At 40.2% G+C, this 17,258-nt stretch overlaps 1 protein-coding gene across 6 annotated transcripts in view; it reads right to left on the bottom strand.

Moving 5' to 3' along the window:
* Window positions 1-17,258, bottom strand: part of LOC129051840 (ranBP2-like and GRIP domain-containing protein 3) — a 55,199-nt gene that overhangs the window by 20,869 nt on the left and 17,072 nt on the right. For all 6 annotated transcript variants that reach the window (XR_010138404.1, XR_010138403.1, XR_010138402.1 and 3 more), the window contains 9 exons: window positions 14,013-14,205; window positions 7,943-8,030; window positions 5,636-5,845; window positions 3,341-3,522; window positions 3,082-3,257; window positions 2,791-2,914; window positions 1,635-1,796; window positions 1,231-1,368; window positions 824-970 (listed from right to left, as the gene is read on the bottom strand). Coding sequence is in view for 1 of the 6 variants with exons in the window: in XM_063719265.1 (XP_063575335.1) it covers window positions 824-970; window positions 1,231-1,368; window positions 1,635-1,796; window positions 2,791-2,914; window positions 3,082-3,257; window positions 3,341-3,522; window positions 5,636-5,845; window positions 7,943-8,030; window positions 14,013-14,205 (1,420 nt within the window). In the remaining 5 variants the exon portion in view is untranslated. The remainder of the gene's footprint in view (window positions 1-823; window positions 971-1,230; window positions 1,369-1,634; window positions 1,797-2,790; window positions 2,915-3,081; window positions 3,258-3,340; window positions 3,523-5,635; window positions 5,846-7,942; window positions 8,031-14,012; window positions 14,206-17,258) is intronic.

The following is a 17,258-nucleotide window of genomic DNA, read 5'->3' as shown; positions in this document are numbered from 1 at the left end:
TTCAAATAATAATACACGTGAAAGTGTTTTTTAATTATCTTTTTTCTTTGTTTTTCTGTTGTTTGGTATTATTATTTTTATTTTTTGTCTTTATTCTGTAATTTTTTTCTTCATGAACACAGAAAAGTGTTGTACAATCTAAATCTTCTGATTCTGAAGTCCATGCTCTCTCTATTACTTCTGTTAACCATGACAATTGTAGAGGAATGTTAACTTGGAAAGCTTTTCCAAGTGAACAAAATAAGTTACTGATGTTTTCTAACTGATTTTCAATGGTGACAGAAATACAGATGCTACAATACACCAGACAACATAAATCCTAATAAAAGAGTGGTAACACAAATTAATCAACAAAACACTCAGAAGACTGAACATAATTTAACATCCTCATGACAATCTCAAACAGCTGACAGCAAGAAAACAAGGGCGTTCACAATGGCTGATGAGGATGAGAAGAAATGCTCTTAAGTTGTCAGCAACAACTTTCAATTTCAGCAAAGTTCATTAAGAATCAGTCCTGAGGCTATATTTGTTTTGATTACACTGCTAAGATAACAAAATCAATGTCTTATCTTAGCAATCTTTTCTAATTCCCCAAGAAGTACTTTTTAAGAGCATATACCTAGATTCCCAAGTTTAAAAAGACACACCAAACCTAAGACAAAGCAAGCAAATATAAGCATTTAGACACACACATCCCTTCTGTGCATTAGTAACAACATATTACTGAGTATTTTTGAAATTACCAAAATATAAGACCAATGCAAAAACATTGACCAGTGGGTTATCAGTAAGAACGTACATACGACAACCTGCTACTTACTTTCTTGACCACTGAAAGATTTGAATCACTGTCATCTAAAATCTTTATTAGGTAGTCCCTGGTCTTTCTCAGATAATTTTTGCATTCTTCTTGTTCTTCAGGAGAAAGGGCATCATTTTCAATGTCTTCTGCCTTCCTGTGAAAAATCTATACAAATAGTGCTTTTATGAAATCATTAGGTTTTTAAAACAAAAAACTTTTAGCTTGGCCAGGCATGGTGGCTCATGCCTGTAATCCCAGCTACTCGGGAACTGAGGCACAAGAATCGCTTGAGCCTGGGAAGCAGAGGTTGCAGTGAGCCAACATTGTGCCACTGCACTCTAGCCTGGCCAACAGAGAAACCCCATCTTTTAAAAAAAAATAAACAAATAAATAAAACTTTTAGCTCAAGTACCACATCTACTTACCAGTGCGAGATTCCAATAAGAAACAACGCTTTTTATAGATTCAAAAGCAGTCACAGCATCTTCTATATTTCCATTTACTGCATCCAATATAGCAAAAGTTATGTGTGCGTCTTCTTCATATTCAACAATTTCTGATGCCTAAACACACAGAATAGTTTTTAGTCAAATTGTTTATACTCAGAATATAAAACCCAAATGATTTTCCAAAGATTTTATGTGATCTTAAGAGACAAACATCTCATTATTCTTCTCTGTCATATCTTATTTGTGAGAGCTAGTGAATTTAGAAAACAAGATTACCATTAAATAACAAGGCAATTAATTTAAGCAGTTTATAGCTCCATGTCTTTGTTTATAAACTGGAAATTCCCATCTCCAATAAATTCATAAAGGAACTCTGTTACCTGAATGTCTACACTATGAAAATGTTTAAACAGAGGATCAATAGGTTCAGGAATACTGTTCTTCTTTTTTATCATCTTCAACAATGGCAAAACTTTCTTCCAATAATGAACACTTCTCCCTATGTATTCTCGTTGATCATAAAAAGAATTAAGATTGCTGCCCTAAAAAAGAAAGTTAAAAGCACACAACTTTAAGGAACACGCATGATTAGATCTAAAGTTCATTTACAAGTTGTAAGAACTGGCTAAAATTTCAAGTCAAAACCAAATGGTACCTCAATAGTCATTTGTTCAGCTTCCAAATACTGTAATAACGAAACCACCTTAATACCAGTGATCATTCTACACTGAACTTTTTTTTCTTTTTGAGACAGAGTCTCGCTCTGTAGCCCAGGCTGGAGTGCAGTGGCGTGATCTCGGCTCACTGCAAGCTCTGCCTCCTGGGTTCACGCCATTCTCTTGCCTCAGCCTCCCAAGTAGCTGGGACTACAGGCGCCTGCCACCACGCCCGGCTGATTTTTTTTTTTTTTTTTTGTATTTTTAGTAGAGACGGGGTTTCACCGTGTTAGCCAGGAATGATCTCGATCTCCTGACCTTGTGATCTGCCCACCTCGGCCTCCTAACGTGCTGGGATTACAGGCATGAGCCACCGCACCCGGCCTCTACACTCAACTTTTAAACGCTTCTAATGATACCACCCTAACGTAGCAATCCAAACTACTTTTTAACAGTTACCATTTTTAGATAGCTGAAACCTGCCTCTTCTGTAGTGTCAGTCTGTTCAAAAGGCTGACCATCTACACCTAATGGTGACACAAAACACACCTTAAATATTTAGAAAGATCTACAATGGTCTTACCTACAAAGCCTTGTGCTAATTTTTTTTTAATTTTTCAGGCTGAATAATTATCAGAACTTAATTATTAAGGAATAACAGTAACAGCTCAGCTAATATGTAACATTCACTGTGTGCCAGGTACTGCTCCTCTAAGTGCTTATATTTAACTATATTAACTATTTTGCAGCAATAAAAAACACATCCGTCATAATATGACCAAGCTGCTGTTTTCAGAACAAAAAAACTTTCAATGAAAAGTTCATGATTTAAAAAAATTAAGGTAATGTTCCTTAAAAATGCTTATACTTTAAAACTCACCATTTTCTGAAGGCATTTTGCCCAATGTACAAGCAGAGCAGGTTGAAGGCCATGTTTTTCCTGGGCTCTTAGAGCATTTATTTCATGCTGAACTAGAAGTCTCAATTTTGCTGAGTTTCCAGGTCTAAAAAATAGTTCAATTTACTAAAATTGCTTTCTAAATACACAGTTCAGTGCTTACATACATATATGTTAATTGGTCACATGACAAATTAAATCTTCACATGAGGATTAAATCCCTGGTAAAACCTATGCACTAAGTGAAAGCACTATTTTTGTTTTACTACTTACACTGCTTTTCTGTGAATCAGAGTACAAACCGCATCCCACCAAGATTTTTGTCTTTCTGTACAAAGCTGTTTACACACAGGAAGGGGTAGGCATAACGGCTGATAGGAGCTGTGGTGAGAATTACATTTCTCCTTTAATTGTAAGTGGCTGGTATATACTACTCCAAGGAGAAATACCTGTTTTATTTAAGGAAAAGTTAAGTTAGAAAAAAAAATTAAACAAAATTCAGAATATTTAATTTGTTAAAATCTTTGCTTACTTCAAGGTCTAAAATACATATTGATTCAGGTGCATTTGTTTCAAGCCTTGAGGTTTCCTGGGGCAAATGATGGAAAAGCTGTTTTAGCCATTTTCGGATTCCAGGTAAAGCAGGCAATGAATTCCACTGTAAGCCAAGCCAAGTAAGGTGCTGAAGACTACCATTATGTGCTCGAATAGCACCTGAAATCAAATTTAAAAATTGGCTTAAGGGTTTGAAATTTTTCTTTGTGCCATTAGTTTTGCCAACATAAGCAATTCACATTATATATATCTTAATTATATAAACTGCTTTTCTATATCAAAGCCGGAGGGAATTCTATGTTAGGCAAAATCTCATGTTCTTATTAAATGCATTCTCACTTGATTATTTCTAGAAATTTTAATAGTAGTGATGAAGAATGTTTAAGTCCATCTTAAAAAGTGACACTGACTAGAACTCAATAAGCCAAAATCAACTGACAAAAGCCAAATAAAGAACACCTAACCTAATAAGAAACCCCAAAACAATGGGTTTTCCTTTAAGTCATTAAAGCAATGGAACATCACTATATTAATCCATCAGTACAGTAAAGAAATCTGTTTTTCTATAAGAAAGTCAATATTGAAAAGGTTATGCACAGTCAGGAGTTCGAGACCAGCCTGGCTAGCATGGTGAAACTCCGTCTCTACTAAAAATACAAAAAATTAGCCGAGCATGGTGTCACGTGCCTGTAGTCCCAGCTACTTAGGAGGCTGAGGCAAGACAATTGCTTGAACCTGGCAGGCGGAAGTTGCAGTGAGCCGAGATTGCGCCACTGCACTCCAGCCTGGGTGACAGAGTGAGACTCTGTCTCAAAAGAAAAGAAAAGAAAAGAAAAGGTTATGTGCCTCTGGAAGCATAAAGAAGTATAATCTTTCTGTCATTTTGGCAATTTGCAAGACTTAAAGATGTTCATGTCCTTTGTCTCAGTAATTCTGTTTTTAGGTATCTCTATGGAAATAACTTGCAATGAAGACACTTTTTGTTGAAGTTTTTATCAGAGTATGATTATTAACAGTGGAAAAGTTGAAAACAACTTGGATGCCCAATAACAGAAAGTAGCAAGCAAATTATGACTACTTTATAAAAAAGATGATATTGCCAATAAAAGTGATATTTATAGGTTTAATACAGAGACTATGGGAGAGAATTCATGAAGGAAGCAAGATAAATCATACATAAACAACCATTTAGATGAAAAATATGGCCAGATGCAGTGGCTCATGCCTATAATTCCAACACTTTTTGTTTTTGAGATGAAGTCTCGCTCTGTCGCCCAGGCTGTAGTGCAGCGGTGTGATCTTGGCTCACTGCAACCTCCACCTCCCGGGTTGAAGCGATTCTCCTGCCTCAGCCTCCCGAGTAGCTGGGACTACAGGCACATGCCACCACGCCCGGATAATTTTTGTATTTTTAGTAGAGACGGGGTTTCACCATGTTGGCCAGGATGGTCTCGAACGCCTGATCTCAGGTGATCCACCCGCCTCGGCCTCCCAAAGTGCTGGGATTACAGATATGAGCCACTGTGCCGGGCCCAATCCCAACACTTTGGGGGGCTTAGGCGGGAGGATCACTTGAGCCTAGGAGTTCGAGACTAGCCTGGGCAACAAAGGGAGACCCTGTCTCTACCAATTAAAAAACAAAATTATTTGGGCAGAGTGGCATGTGCCTATGGTACCAGCTACTCAGGAGGCTGAGGCAAGAGAATCCCTTGAGTCCAGAAGTTCAAGGTAGCAGTGACCTACGATCATGCCACTACACTCCAGCCCAGGTGACACAGCAAGACCCTGTCTCAAAATACAACAAGGCTGGTCGCGGTGGCTCACACCTGTAATCCCAGCACTTTGGGAGGCCAAGGCAGGTGGATCACCTGAGGTCAGGAGTTTGAGACCAGCCTGACCAACATGATGAAACCCTGTCTCTACTACAAATACAAAAAATTAGCCAGGCGTGGTGGCGGGCACTTGTAATCCTGCTACTTGGGAGACTGAGGCAGCAGAATCACTTGAACCCGGGAGGCAGAGGTTACAGTGAGCCGAGATTGCACCACTGAACTCCAGCATGGAGGACAAGAGCAAAACTTGGTCTCAAAAACAACAACAACAACAAAAACTACATGCCACCCCCACAGCACCACATTCAAACTCCCCCCAGCCCAACCCACACACGAAAGGAATACAGGAAAATATTAAGTCATTATTTCTGGGTAATAAGATTATGGGCAATTTATAAGAATTAAGACAGAGACCGTTTCCTCTGAAACATATAACTTACCAACATCATATCTAGCCAAATCTTCAAGCTCTGGTTCTTGTACATCAATGTTTCCAATATCATCGCTACCAAGAAAAGATGTATCCTTAGGTGACTGACTAGAAAACAGAGCATCATATAATGCAGACTGCCCGCTTTTGTTGGCAAAAGATTCAACAACCTCTTTTAAAAAATCTTGCTTGCCACGACTTAAGCTTAGCAACATGTGCCCTGAAAAAAAAATTTATTTCCATCACTTTAAAAATACAGATTGTATTTGCTCACATTGTCTCATTTGTATACCCAAAGGGGAAATAACATGATTATTGCAGACCTAACCCTCCAACCCAAAAAATACAGCTGGACAACAAAACGGGTGCTTATGTAGAAAATGAAAAGAGTACAGGTTTCATATTCTCAGTATCTACAGAAGACAGCAGAAGGGGGAAAAAAGACAGGAATGTGCATGAAAAATGCCAAACATATTTGCATTTTAGATGAAAAGGTCTGGATTTAAGCGGCCATAGGAGAACAGGGGCAAGCTCTTATCCTCTGATCTGATACACTGATTTCTAAATCTGGCTGATCAGAATCCTCCTTTAAACAGCTTTTAAGAATTATTTCCGGCTGGGCATGGTGGCTCATGCCTGTAATCCCAGCACTTTGGGAGGCCAAGCTGGGCGGATAATGAGGTCAGGAGATCGAGACCATCCTGGCTAACACAGTGAAACTCCGTCTCTACTAAAAATACAAAAAAAAAGATTAGCCGGCCATGGTGGCGGGCGCCTGTAGTCCCAGCTACTGGGGAGGCTGAGGGAGGAGAATGGCGTGAACCCCGGAGGCAGAGCTTGCAGTGAGCCAAGATCACACCACTGCACTCCAGCCTGGGCGACAGAGTGAGACTCTGTCTCAGGAAAAAAAAAAAAAAAAAAAAAGAATTATTTCCAAGCCTTGTTCCCAGAGATTTTTATTCCACAGGTTTACAGTAAGCAATCAAAAAATCATAGTCCTCGGATAAAGTACTGATACATGCTATAACGCAGATGACCCTTGAAAACCTTGCTAAATGAAAGAAGCCAGTCACAAAAGACCACATACTATATGATTCCACTTATGTGAAATGTTCAGAATAGGCAAACCTACAGAGACAGATTGGCGGTTGCCAAGGCTGAGAGGTTTGAGTAAAATGGGGAGTAACTGCTAATAGGTAAGGAATTCCTCATGGAGTGATGAAAATCTTCTAAAACTGATTGTCGTGACAATGGTAATACTCTATGAACATACTAAAAGCCACTGAACTGTACACTTTAAATGGGTGAAGCGTATGGTATACGAATTCTATTTCAATGGAACTTTTTTTAAAAACCCTCCTTCGAGTTAATTCTGCTGGGCAATTAGGTTTGGTTACCACTACACAGTTGTGTCTCAGCACACTTACAGAGGCACCCTCGGGATGCCCAGATCAAAGACATAAAAAAATAGGCCATTTTTATCTAACTGTGACCATGCAAAGGCACTTATGAGAGCCCTGCAAGGGTAGAAGGAGAAAAGTAGAAAGTCACTTTAACGATTGAAAGCCTAACTCCCACAAAAAAAGTGGGCTATGGAATAAAAGAGCAATGTGAGCTTTGGCCAACAGCCTAACTATATACCAAAGCTTATAATAACTTTGATTTAATATTACATCTTGCTCTTTACAAAATTCATCCAATTTTATATCAAAACTGCTCCTTATAGAAAGCATTATGTTTCTTCAGTTCACTGCTTGATTCAATGGCCACCTAACTACCTTAAAGTTTGTATCTTAGCAAAATCACAGGTAATATGCAACAGACCTTTAGGATTCATCCCAAGCCAAAAATGGGGGAAAAAATCCACAAATTCCAAGAGCCTAATATAAGGTAAGTATATATCTTCTATCTTCCTCACTATGCTTTCAGCTCTTTAAGACAGATCCATATCTTCTTCATCCTTATATCCGCACAGCAGTGTTTTTAGAATCAGCTGGTGTTAAATGGTTGGCAAATCAATAATTATACTTAGTTCAGGAAGTGACTAAATATTCAGGATAGAGGCTCTAGCAGCCAGATAAAGAAAGAGTTAAGAAATCCTCTCCACCTAGGAACAAACAATATCAAATATTCATTTTTTTTAAAGAATGTGCTATTTCTTCGCATCTCTTCCATACCTATTGCTCTTAACTGATACGGCAAAAAGAAATAATTTTGACAAATTATCTCCTGGACAGATGAAGATTTTATCATAAGATATGCCTTAACAGAAATTCCTTTTTCTTTTTAAATCAAATTAGTTTAATATTACTATTACCTGATTGGCTCAGTCGGTCACAGGCCATCATTTCCAGCAGATTTTGTCCAGCTTCCCCTTTTATTAATTTAATCTTTGGTCTTGGAACCTAATAATTTTAGAATCAAAAATCTTAATTTGACGATACCCATACTTCTAATAGTAACATGGTCTTATCTATTACACTGTACTTTTTTTAATAATGAATAAACAGTTAACCATTAATTAAACTGAATTGGAAAAGACTGCAAAAACTGGGAACCAAGGAATTTATATAACCTATGAAAGACAGGCCAGGTACAGGCGTGGTGGCTCACACCTGTAATCCAACACTCTGGGAGGCCAAGGTGGGCTGATCACTTGAGGTCAGGAGTTCGACACCAGCCTGGCCAACATGGTGAAACCCAGTCTCTACTAAAAATAATAAAAAAAAAAACAAAGAGCCAGCTACACGGGAGGCTGAGGCACAAGGATAGCTTGAACCTGGGAGGCAGAGGTTGTAGTGAGCCAAGACCGTGCCACTGCACTTCAGCCTGGGTGAAAGAGTGAGACTCCATCTCAAAAAAAAAAAAAAAAGAGTGGCCAGACATGGTGGCCCACACCTGTAATCCCAGCACTTTGGGAGGCCAAGGTGGGGGGATCACTTGAGCCCAGAGTTCAAGACCAGCCTGAACAACACGGTGAGACCCTATCTCTAAAAAAAGTTGTTTTTAATTAGCCAGGCGTGGTGGCACACACCTGTGGTCCCAGCTACTCAGGAGGCTGAGGCAGGAGGATCACTTAAATCCAGGAGATCAAGGCTGCAGTGAGCCATGACCATGCCACTGTGCTCCAGCCTGGGAGACAGAGTGAGACCCTATCTCCAAAAAAAGAAAAAAAAAAAAAAAAGCATACACAGAGCAGTTCTGAGAAATTAGTTTCTACTAAAAGCACATTCATGTTACATTCAGAGAAATGGAAAATTTAATTACATTACTTTTCTACCCTGCATAAATAGGACAACAGCAGATGTTGTCCTATCTGAGTAGATATGACACCCTACTTTAAAAAGTACAGGTGAAATGACACTTGGAAATGCCGCATTGTAGATAACACATTTTCAGAGGATGGATAATATGGGATAGCACTGGAATAAATGGGACAACCAGGAAATTAAAGAGATCCTAATGTAATAACCTGTGAAAACAAAAAAATCATGATGAATAGAATGGCGAAGGGAAGACATGACAGCTGCCTTCAAATATTAAAATTATTTTATAAAAGCAGTCATCAAAAGAAGAAACAAGACCAACAGGTAGAAGGCTTGAAGAATATTTTTATTCTATATAAGGAAGTACCAAGAGCCAAACCACCTAAAGATGCACTGGGCTATCTTGAAAAGTAATGAATGTCCATCACTGAAAATGTCCAGTCATAGGCAATGCCCACTTACTAGAAACATGCCAAAAGTAACTATATGGGTGACTAGAGCATCGGCTTTTAATTCTATCACCACTTTCTTAATTGGTGGTGGAAATGTAATTTGATACAACCTCTTTACAGTTAGATATTTGGCAGCACCTCTAAAAATTATAAATACACAGATATACTTTGATACTGCAATTCTTTCAGGAATTCATGGCACAAGTTAATCATTGCTAAATTACTTGAAGTAGCATAAAAAAAAAAAAAGTAAAAGCAAGCTAATGTCCTGGTTTTAGGACCCTGGTTTTAAAAACTCCAAAGCTACAGTACATCCATACAATGGAATAATATGCAAGCATCCAAACTAATGAGAATGCCCTTTATATATACTGACATGGAAATATCTCCAAGATACAGTTAATGGAAATAAAGTAAATGCAATGTTCAAATGTTTTCCTCCTTCTTTTAAAGACAGGGGATGTATGTGTGTTTACTTGGAGATGCATACAACATTTCCTGAAGAATACACAAGAAAGCAATAACATTAGTTTCTTTGGGAGTGGAGAAAGTAAATAACTAGGGAACAGAAAGGAGTCTTCATAGCATATTCTTAAGAGCCGCCAGAATTTTAAACCATGTATATATAATTCTTTCCAAACATGCTCATTTTTCAAAATATATGATTTATGAACCTAAAAGCTTCTGATTTTGAATTTCAGAAATATTTGTATCAACTATCCTTTTACTCACAAGTTTTCTAAACATCATGTCAAAGTTTGTCATCTATATGTTGAAAAGAGCACACAAAATAAGAAACAAAATGTTGACATCATTCTTTTTGTTTTCAAACTGACCTCAATTCATAAACCTGGCCTCTTTTACAAAATTATTCAACAGTTGAATTTGTGACCAGTTAATTAGTTGTGAATCCACTCAATCAAATCATCTCAATTCACTATTTCCTTTTTTTTTTTTTTTGAGATGGAGTCTCGCTCTGTCGCCAGGCTGGAGTGCTGCAGCGGCAAGATCTTGGCTCACTGCAACCTCCGCCTCCTGGTTTCAAGCAATTCTCCTGTCTCGGCCTCTCAAGTAGCTGGGACTACAGGCACCCGCCACCATGTGTGACTAATTTTTGTATTTTTAGTAGAGATCAGGTTTGACCATGTTGGTCAGGATGGTCTCGAACTCCTGACCTCAAGTGATCCGCCCGCCTCAGCTTCCCAAAGTGCTGGGATTACAGGCGTGAGCCACCGCCCCTGGCTATTTCCTCATCTTAATCTTAACTAAAAGGTTTCAAGATACTTTGTTAAATACCTAGCTGCAATGCAGATGTACTTACTAGAACCACAGTATTCCTCTGATTAAGAGTCTGAAAATCTTGCCATAAAAGTTAGCCAATTCTTAAATACCCAAATGCTAGCACATAACCTACATTTTATGCTTATAATCATTTGATCATTAAGCTTTAAAATAAACTGATAAAATAAAATACAAGCATCTAAGATGTTTCTATTATATATGCATTCTACAGAAATATGTGGTAGTTAAAGACTGAGGTAGGTATCTCTGTGCTGAAGTGGAACAATGAGGAAACATTTAGAAAAGCAAGGCATCTGGCAATAGGTAAAGCACACCCACATTGAGGCACAATATTTTTTAAAAGCAGAGAAAGAATGTATTACCCATTTGCGTATGCAAAAAATATTTCTGAACACCCAAGAAACTCCTAACAGTAGTTGTCATCTAGGAAAGGAGTCCTGAGTGAATGGATTAAGAGGGAAACTAACTTTTTATTATTAAAAGTTCACAGTCAGGTGTGGTGGCTCATACCTGTAATCCCAGCACTTTGGGAGGGCAAGGCAGAAGGATCACTTGAAGCCAGGAGTTCAAGACCAACCAGCCTGGGAAACATAGCAAGACCTTGTCTTTACAAAAAATTTAACAATGTAGCCAGGCATGGTGGCAGGCACCTGTAGTCCCAGCTACTGAGCTGAGGCTGAAGCAGGAGAGGATCACTTGAGCCCAGGAGTTCCAGGATACAATGAGCTATGATTGTGCCACTGCACTCCAGCCAGAGCAACAAGAGTGAGACTCTGCCTCCCAAAACTACATATCAAAAAATTTTAGGCTGTGCACAGTAGCTCACACCTATAATCCCAGCACTCTGGGAAGCTTGAGCCCAGTTCAGCGTTACAGTGAGCTACGATTATGCAATTGCACTCCAGCCTGGGTGACACAGCAAGACTCTAATAGACACAGACAGATAAATTTTAAAGTTTCCATTAAAAATAAGAACTATTGGCAGGGCGCGGTGGCTCATGCCTGTAATGCCAGCACTTTGGGAGGCCAAGGTGGGCGGATCATGAGGTCAGGAGATCGAGACCATCCTGGCTAACACGGTGAAACCCCATCTCTACTGAAAATACAAAAAAATTAGCCGGGCGTGGTGGTGGGTGCCTGTAGTCCCAGCTACTCGGGAGGCTGAGGCAGAAGAATGGTGTGAACCCAGGAGGCAGAGCTTGCAGTGAGCCGAGGTGGTGCCACTGTGCTCCAGCCTGGGCGACAGAGTGAGACTCCGTCTCAAAAAAAATAAAATAAATAAAAATAAGAACTATCAGTTACTTGAGAATTTCTATAAGAACCTTTTAATGTTTGTATTACCTAGTGAACCTCACTAAATCCATTAATTTTCACTAATCCATTCCTTATGAACACAGAAGTTTCTACTGAGCATTTTAAATATTAGTACTTAACATGTGAACTGTCTATCAACAGTGTTTTTCAAAGATTTACAGGCCGGGCTCGGTGGCTCATGCCTGTAATCCCAGCACTTTTGAGAGGCCGAGTCTGGTGGATCACGAGGTCAGAAGATCGAGACCATCCTGGCTAACATGGTGAAACCCCATCTCTATTAAAAAATACAAAAAATTAGCCAGGCATGGTGGTGTGTGCCTGTAATCCCAGATACGTGATAGGCTGAAGCAGGAGAATCACTTGAACCCAGGAGGCACAGGTTGCGTGAGCTGAGATTGCGCCACTGCACTCCAGCCTGGTGACAGAGCGAGACTCTGTCTCAAATAAAAATAAAAAGATTTATATTAGGCAGGGCATGGTGGCTCACTGCCTGTAATCCCAGCACTTTGAGAGGCCGAGGCACACAGATCACCTGAGGTCAGGAGTTCGAGACCAGCCTGACCAACATGGAGAAACCCCATCTCTACTAAAAATACAAAATTAGATGGGGGTGGTGGCGCGTGCCTGTAATCCCAGCTACTTGGGAGGCTGAAGCAGGACAATCACTTGAACCTGGGAGGTGGAGGTTGCAGTGAGCCAGATCACGCCATTGCACTCCAGCCTGGGCAACGAGAGCAAAACTCCGTCTCAAAAAGAAAAAAAGATTTATATTAGAAGGAGGGGCCTTCTCTAAAAGTAATGAATCCTTTTTTTCTCTCCCCAAGCAAAAAATCCTTCTCTAAAATTAAATCATTTTTCCAAGCCTGGTTTAATGCTTTTTTGGAAGACTGCTTATTTCTTCTTTTCCTTTCAAAAGTTATGCAAGCTCATTAAAAAAAAAAAAAGGCCGGGAGTGGTGGCTCACGCCTGTAATCCCAGCACTTTGGGAGGCCGAGGCGGGTGGATGACTAGGTCAGGAGATTGAGACCATCCTGGCTAACACGGTGAAACTCCGTCTCTACTAAAAGTACAAAAAAAAAATTAGCCAGACGTGGTGGCGGGTGCCTGTAGTCCCAGCTACTCAGGAGGCTGAGGCAGGAAAACGGCATGAACTCGGGAGGCGGAGCTTGCAGTGAGCCGAGATCGTGCCACTGCACTCCAGCCTGGGTGACAGAGCGAGACTCCGTCTCAAAAAAGGCCAGGCGCAGTGGCTCACGCCTGTAATCCCAGCACTTTGGGAGACCAAGGCAGGTAGGTCACGAGGTCAAGAGATTGCGACCATCCTGGCCAACATGGTGAAACCCCGTCTGTATTAAAAATACAAACAATTAGCTGGGCGTGGTAGCACGCGCCTGTAGTCCCAGCTACTCAGGAGGCTGAGGCAGGAGAATCACTTGAACCCAGGAGGTGGAGGTTGCAGTGAGCCGAGATCACGCCACTGCACTCCAGCCTGGCGACAGAGAGAGACTTGGTCTCAAAAAAAAAAATAAATAAAAATAAGAAAAGGTTTTATGTTTTCAAGATTAATAGATATACTGTTACATATACACAATACAGTCATAAATGTTATATACATGTTTTTCAATTAACATGTTAAATTGCAATCATATTCTTCTATCATAGGTTATAAAGCCACTGCCCTACATCTACTTATTAGGATTTTGTCCAAGTAACACATCTTTTTGAATCAAGCTTTACCCATAATACGAGATTACATCTTTATCATGTTCCCAAAAATGGCAGAGTAAAAAGATTAAACTCTTCAAATTTGTCTACAAACAAATCATGGCAATGCAGGCTTTCAACAAGAGTGCATTCAACATCCCTGTTTCACCAGCCTCACCAGTATTGTGTATGCTTAATTATTTTCCACTGTATCAAATTGACTATTTCATTTTAACTTTAATTCCACAGGTTTGTTCACATACTGTCATTACATACCAGAGCACACCTTCATTTAAAACACATCAAGACTCAGTGAAATGTCAATTGCTCCTACAAGTGGAAGACTTACCTGAAATGCTATGAGATAGCACAATGCAGCCAGCTCAGAAAGAGCTCGCCATTGAACATTACTATGCTGACCCATCTTCAAAAGCAGAGAACCAGCATGCATGTAGAAATGTCCTTTCATTTCTAAGAAAGTAGCTGACAGTTCATCATTTCCACCCAAAGAAGATTTCACAGACTGAAGAGCACTACCAAAACTGTAATAGGAAAATATCAAACAGATAATACACACTTACTGCACTATGAATAATCATGGTTTATTTAATTCAAAACAAAATAAAAATTTTATTTCAAGCTTCATCTTCCACATTCAACTTCTAATAATTCTTATTCCCCATGTTATAAATTATGAATCATCTAATGCTTATTTGTATCCTGCATGCTTCCTATACTTCATGCTTAACGTCTCAAATGATGTCTTATTCCCAGTTATTTCCAGCCCTCCAATCACAGGATAAATATAAGATTAGTGATTATAGGTGCACATTTCAAAATAAACCAGGATAAAATTGGGAGACTATTTTGTAGCTTCTTCCTGATCATATAATTTCATTATCTAATTAACAGTTGTAATTTCTCAAATTAGACATACCATTTCCAAATTATAAGTAAATAACTGACAGGTATTTGAGTATCAATACAGTAATTGCTCTCTTTACTATACAGATCATTACAGCGTTAAATAAATTGTCTTCCTTTTTTTTTTTTTTTTTTTTTTGAGACGGAGTCTCTCACTATCGCCTGGGCTGGAGTGCAATGGCACGATCTAAGCTCACTGCAACCTCCACCTCCTAGGTTCAAGTGATTCTCCTGACTCAGCCACCTGAGTAGCTGGGATTACAGGTGCCTGCCACCATGCCCCACTAAACTTTTTTTATATTTTTAGTAGAGACAGGGTTTCACTATGTTGGCCAGGCTGGTCTCGAACTCCTCACCTCATGATCCGCTCGCCTCAGCTTACCAATGTGCTGGGATTACAGGCATAAGCCACTACGCCTGGCCTATTATTTGTAATCTATATTCTAAATTAGTGCTTCTAAATCCTAATGTTTCTCCAAATCCTCACTTTGGAAGAAAAGTAAAAGCAAAAAGCAAACACTTAAACGTGAAGCATGATTTTAAAGTGGCTTACAATAAAGCAACCAGAGCAAGTGAGGTCTAAAGATCTCTGAGGGTGCTCAAAAACCCCTTCAGGGGATCCATGAAGTTAAAATTACTTTCACAATAATACCAAAAAAAAAATTTATATTTTACATACTCATTTTCTCATGTATGTAGAGCTGAGTTTTTTTGTTTTTGTTCTTGGAAACAGAATCTCGCTCTGTCACAAGGTTGGAGTGCAGTGGCACAATCCTGGCTTACTGCAACCTCTGACTCCCAGGTTCAAGCAATTCTTCTGCCTCAGCCTCCCGAGTAGCTGGGACTATAGGCACGTGCCAACATGCCCGGCTAATTTTTTGTATTTTTAGTAGAGACAAGGTTTCACCGTTGTTAGCTGGGATGGTCTCGATCTCCTGACTTCGTGATCCATCTGCCTCGGCCTCCCAAAGTGCTGGGATTACAAGCCTGAGCCACCGCACCCCACTGAGCTGAGTTTTCTAGAAGCTTCATGACATGTAATAGTTTTACAGACTGAAAGAGGAAGTAAATGAGAATCTAGCTATGTTCTATTAAGCGAGACATTAAAAAGATTTACAAAAATGCAAAAACAATGACACTTTTCTGACTAGTTTTTTGCTGTTGGAAAATAATTATTTTTCATAAAAAAATGCTATTATTGGCCCTGCGCGGTGGCTCACACATGTAATTCCAGCACTTTGGGAGGCTGAGGCGGGTGGATCACCTGAGGTCAGGAGTTCAAGACCAGCCTAGCCAACATGGTGAAACCCCATCTCTACTAAAAATATAAAAAATTAGCCAGGCGTGGTGGTGGGCACCTGTAATTCCAGCTACTTGGGAGGATGAGGCAGGAGAATCGCTTGAACCTGCGAAGCAGAGGTTGCAGTGATCCGAGATCACACTGTTGCACTCTAGCCTGGGCAACAAGAGCAAAACTCTGTCTCAAAAAATAAAATAAAATAAGGCTATTATTATTAACACACAATAGGGCTTATTACATTTTTAATGGATTACATATTTTTTATTTCTTTTTAATTTCTAATGTAATAAACACTGATAGAAATAACCCACATACGGCCGGGTGCAGTGGCTCAGACCTGCAATCCCAGCACTTTGGAAGGCCAAGGCAGGAGGATCACGAGGTCAAGAGATTGAGACCTCTCAGTACTTTGGGAGGCCAAGGTAGGCGGATCAAGAGGTCAAGAGATCGAGACCAGCTGGGTGCGGTGGCTCACGCCTGTAATCCCAGCACTTTGGGAGGCCAAGGTGGGCGGATCACAAGGTCAGGAGATCAAGACCATCCTGGCTAACACGGTGAAACCCCATCTCTACTAAAAATACAAAAAATTAGCTGGGTGTGGTGGCGGGCACCTGTAGGCCCAGCTACTCGAGAGGCTGAAGCAGGAGAATGGCATGAACCCTGGAGACAGAGCTTGCAGTGAGCCAAGATGGCGCCACTGCACTCCAGCCTGGGCGACAGAGCGAGACTCCATCTCAAAAAAAAAAAAAGATCAAAGATCGAGACCATCCTGGCCAACATGATGAAACCCTATTCCTACTAAAAATACAAAAATTAGCCAGGTGTGGGCTAGGCATGGTGGCTCACGCCTGTAATCCCAACACTTTGGGAGGCCGAGGAGGGCAGATCATGAGGTCAGGAGATCGAGACCATCCTGGCTAACACAGTGAAACCCCGTCTCTACTAAAAATACAAAAAAATTAGCCGATCGTGGTGGTGAGCGCCTGTAGTCCCAGCTACTCAGGAGGCTGAGGCAGAAGAATGGCGTGAACCTGGGAGGCGGAGCTTGCAGTGAGCCGAGATTGCGCCACTGTACTCCAGCCTGGGTGACAGAGCGAGACTCTGTCTGAAAAAAAAAAATAAATAAAAATAAAAAATTAGACAGGTATGGCGGCGGGCACCTGTAGTCCCACCTATTCAGGAGGCAGAGACAAGAGAATCACTTGAACCCAGGAGGCAGAGGTTGCAGTGAGCCGAGACTGCGCCACTGCATGCCAGCCTGGTGAGAGCAAGACTCAGTCTCAAAAAAAAAAAAAAGAGATTGAGACCATCCTGAACTCCGTCTCTACTAAAAACACAAAAATTAGCTGGGCGTGGTGGTGTGCACCTGTG

This window comes from Pongo abelii, chromosome 20, assembly GCF_028885655.2.
Source record: "Pongo abelii isolate AG06213 chromosome 20, NHGRI_mPonAbe1-v2.0_pri, whole genome shotgun sequence".
In the NCBI taxonomy this organism is placed as follows: domain Eukaryota; kingdom Metazoa; phylum Chordata; class Mammalia; order Primates; family Hominidae; genus Pongo; species Pongo abelii.
This window is presented reverse-complemented; position numbering and strand designations above follow the sequence as displayed.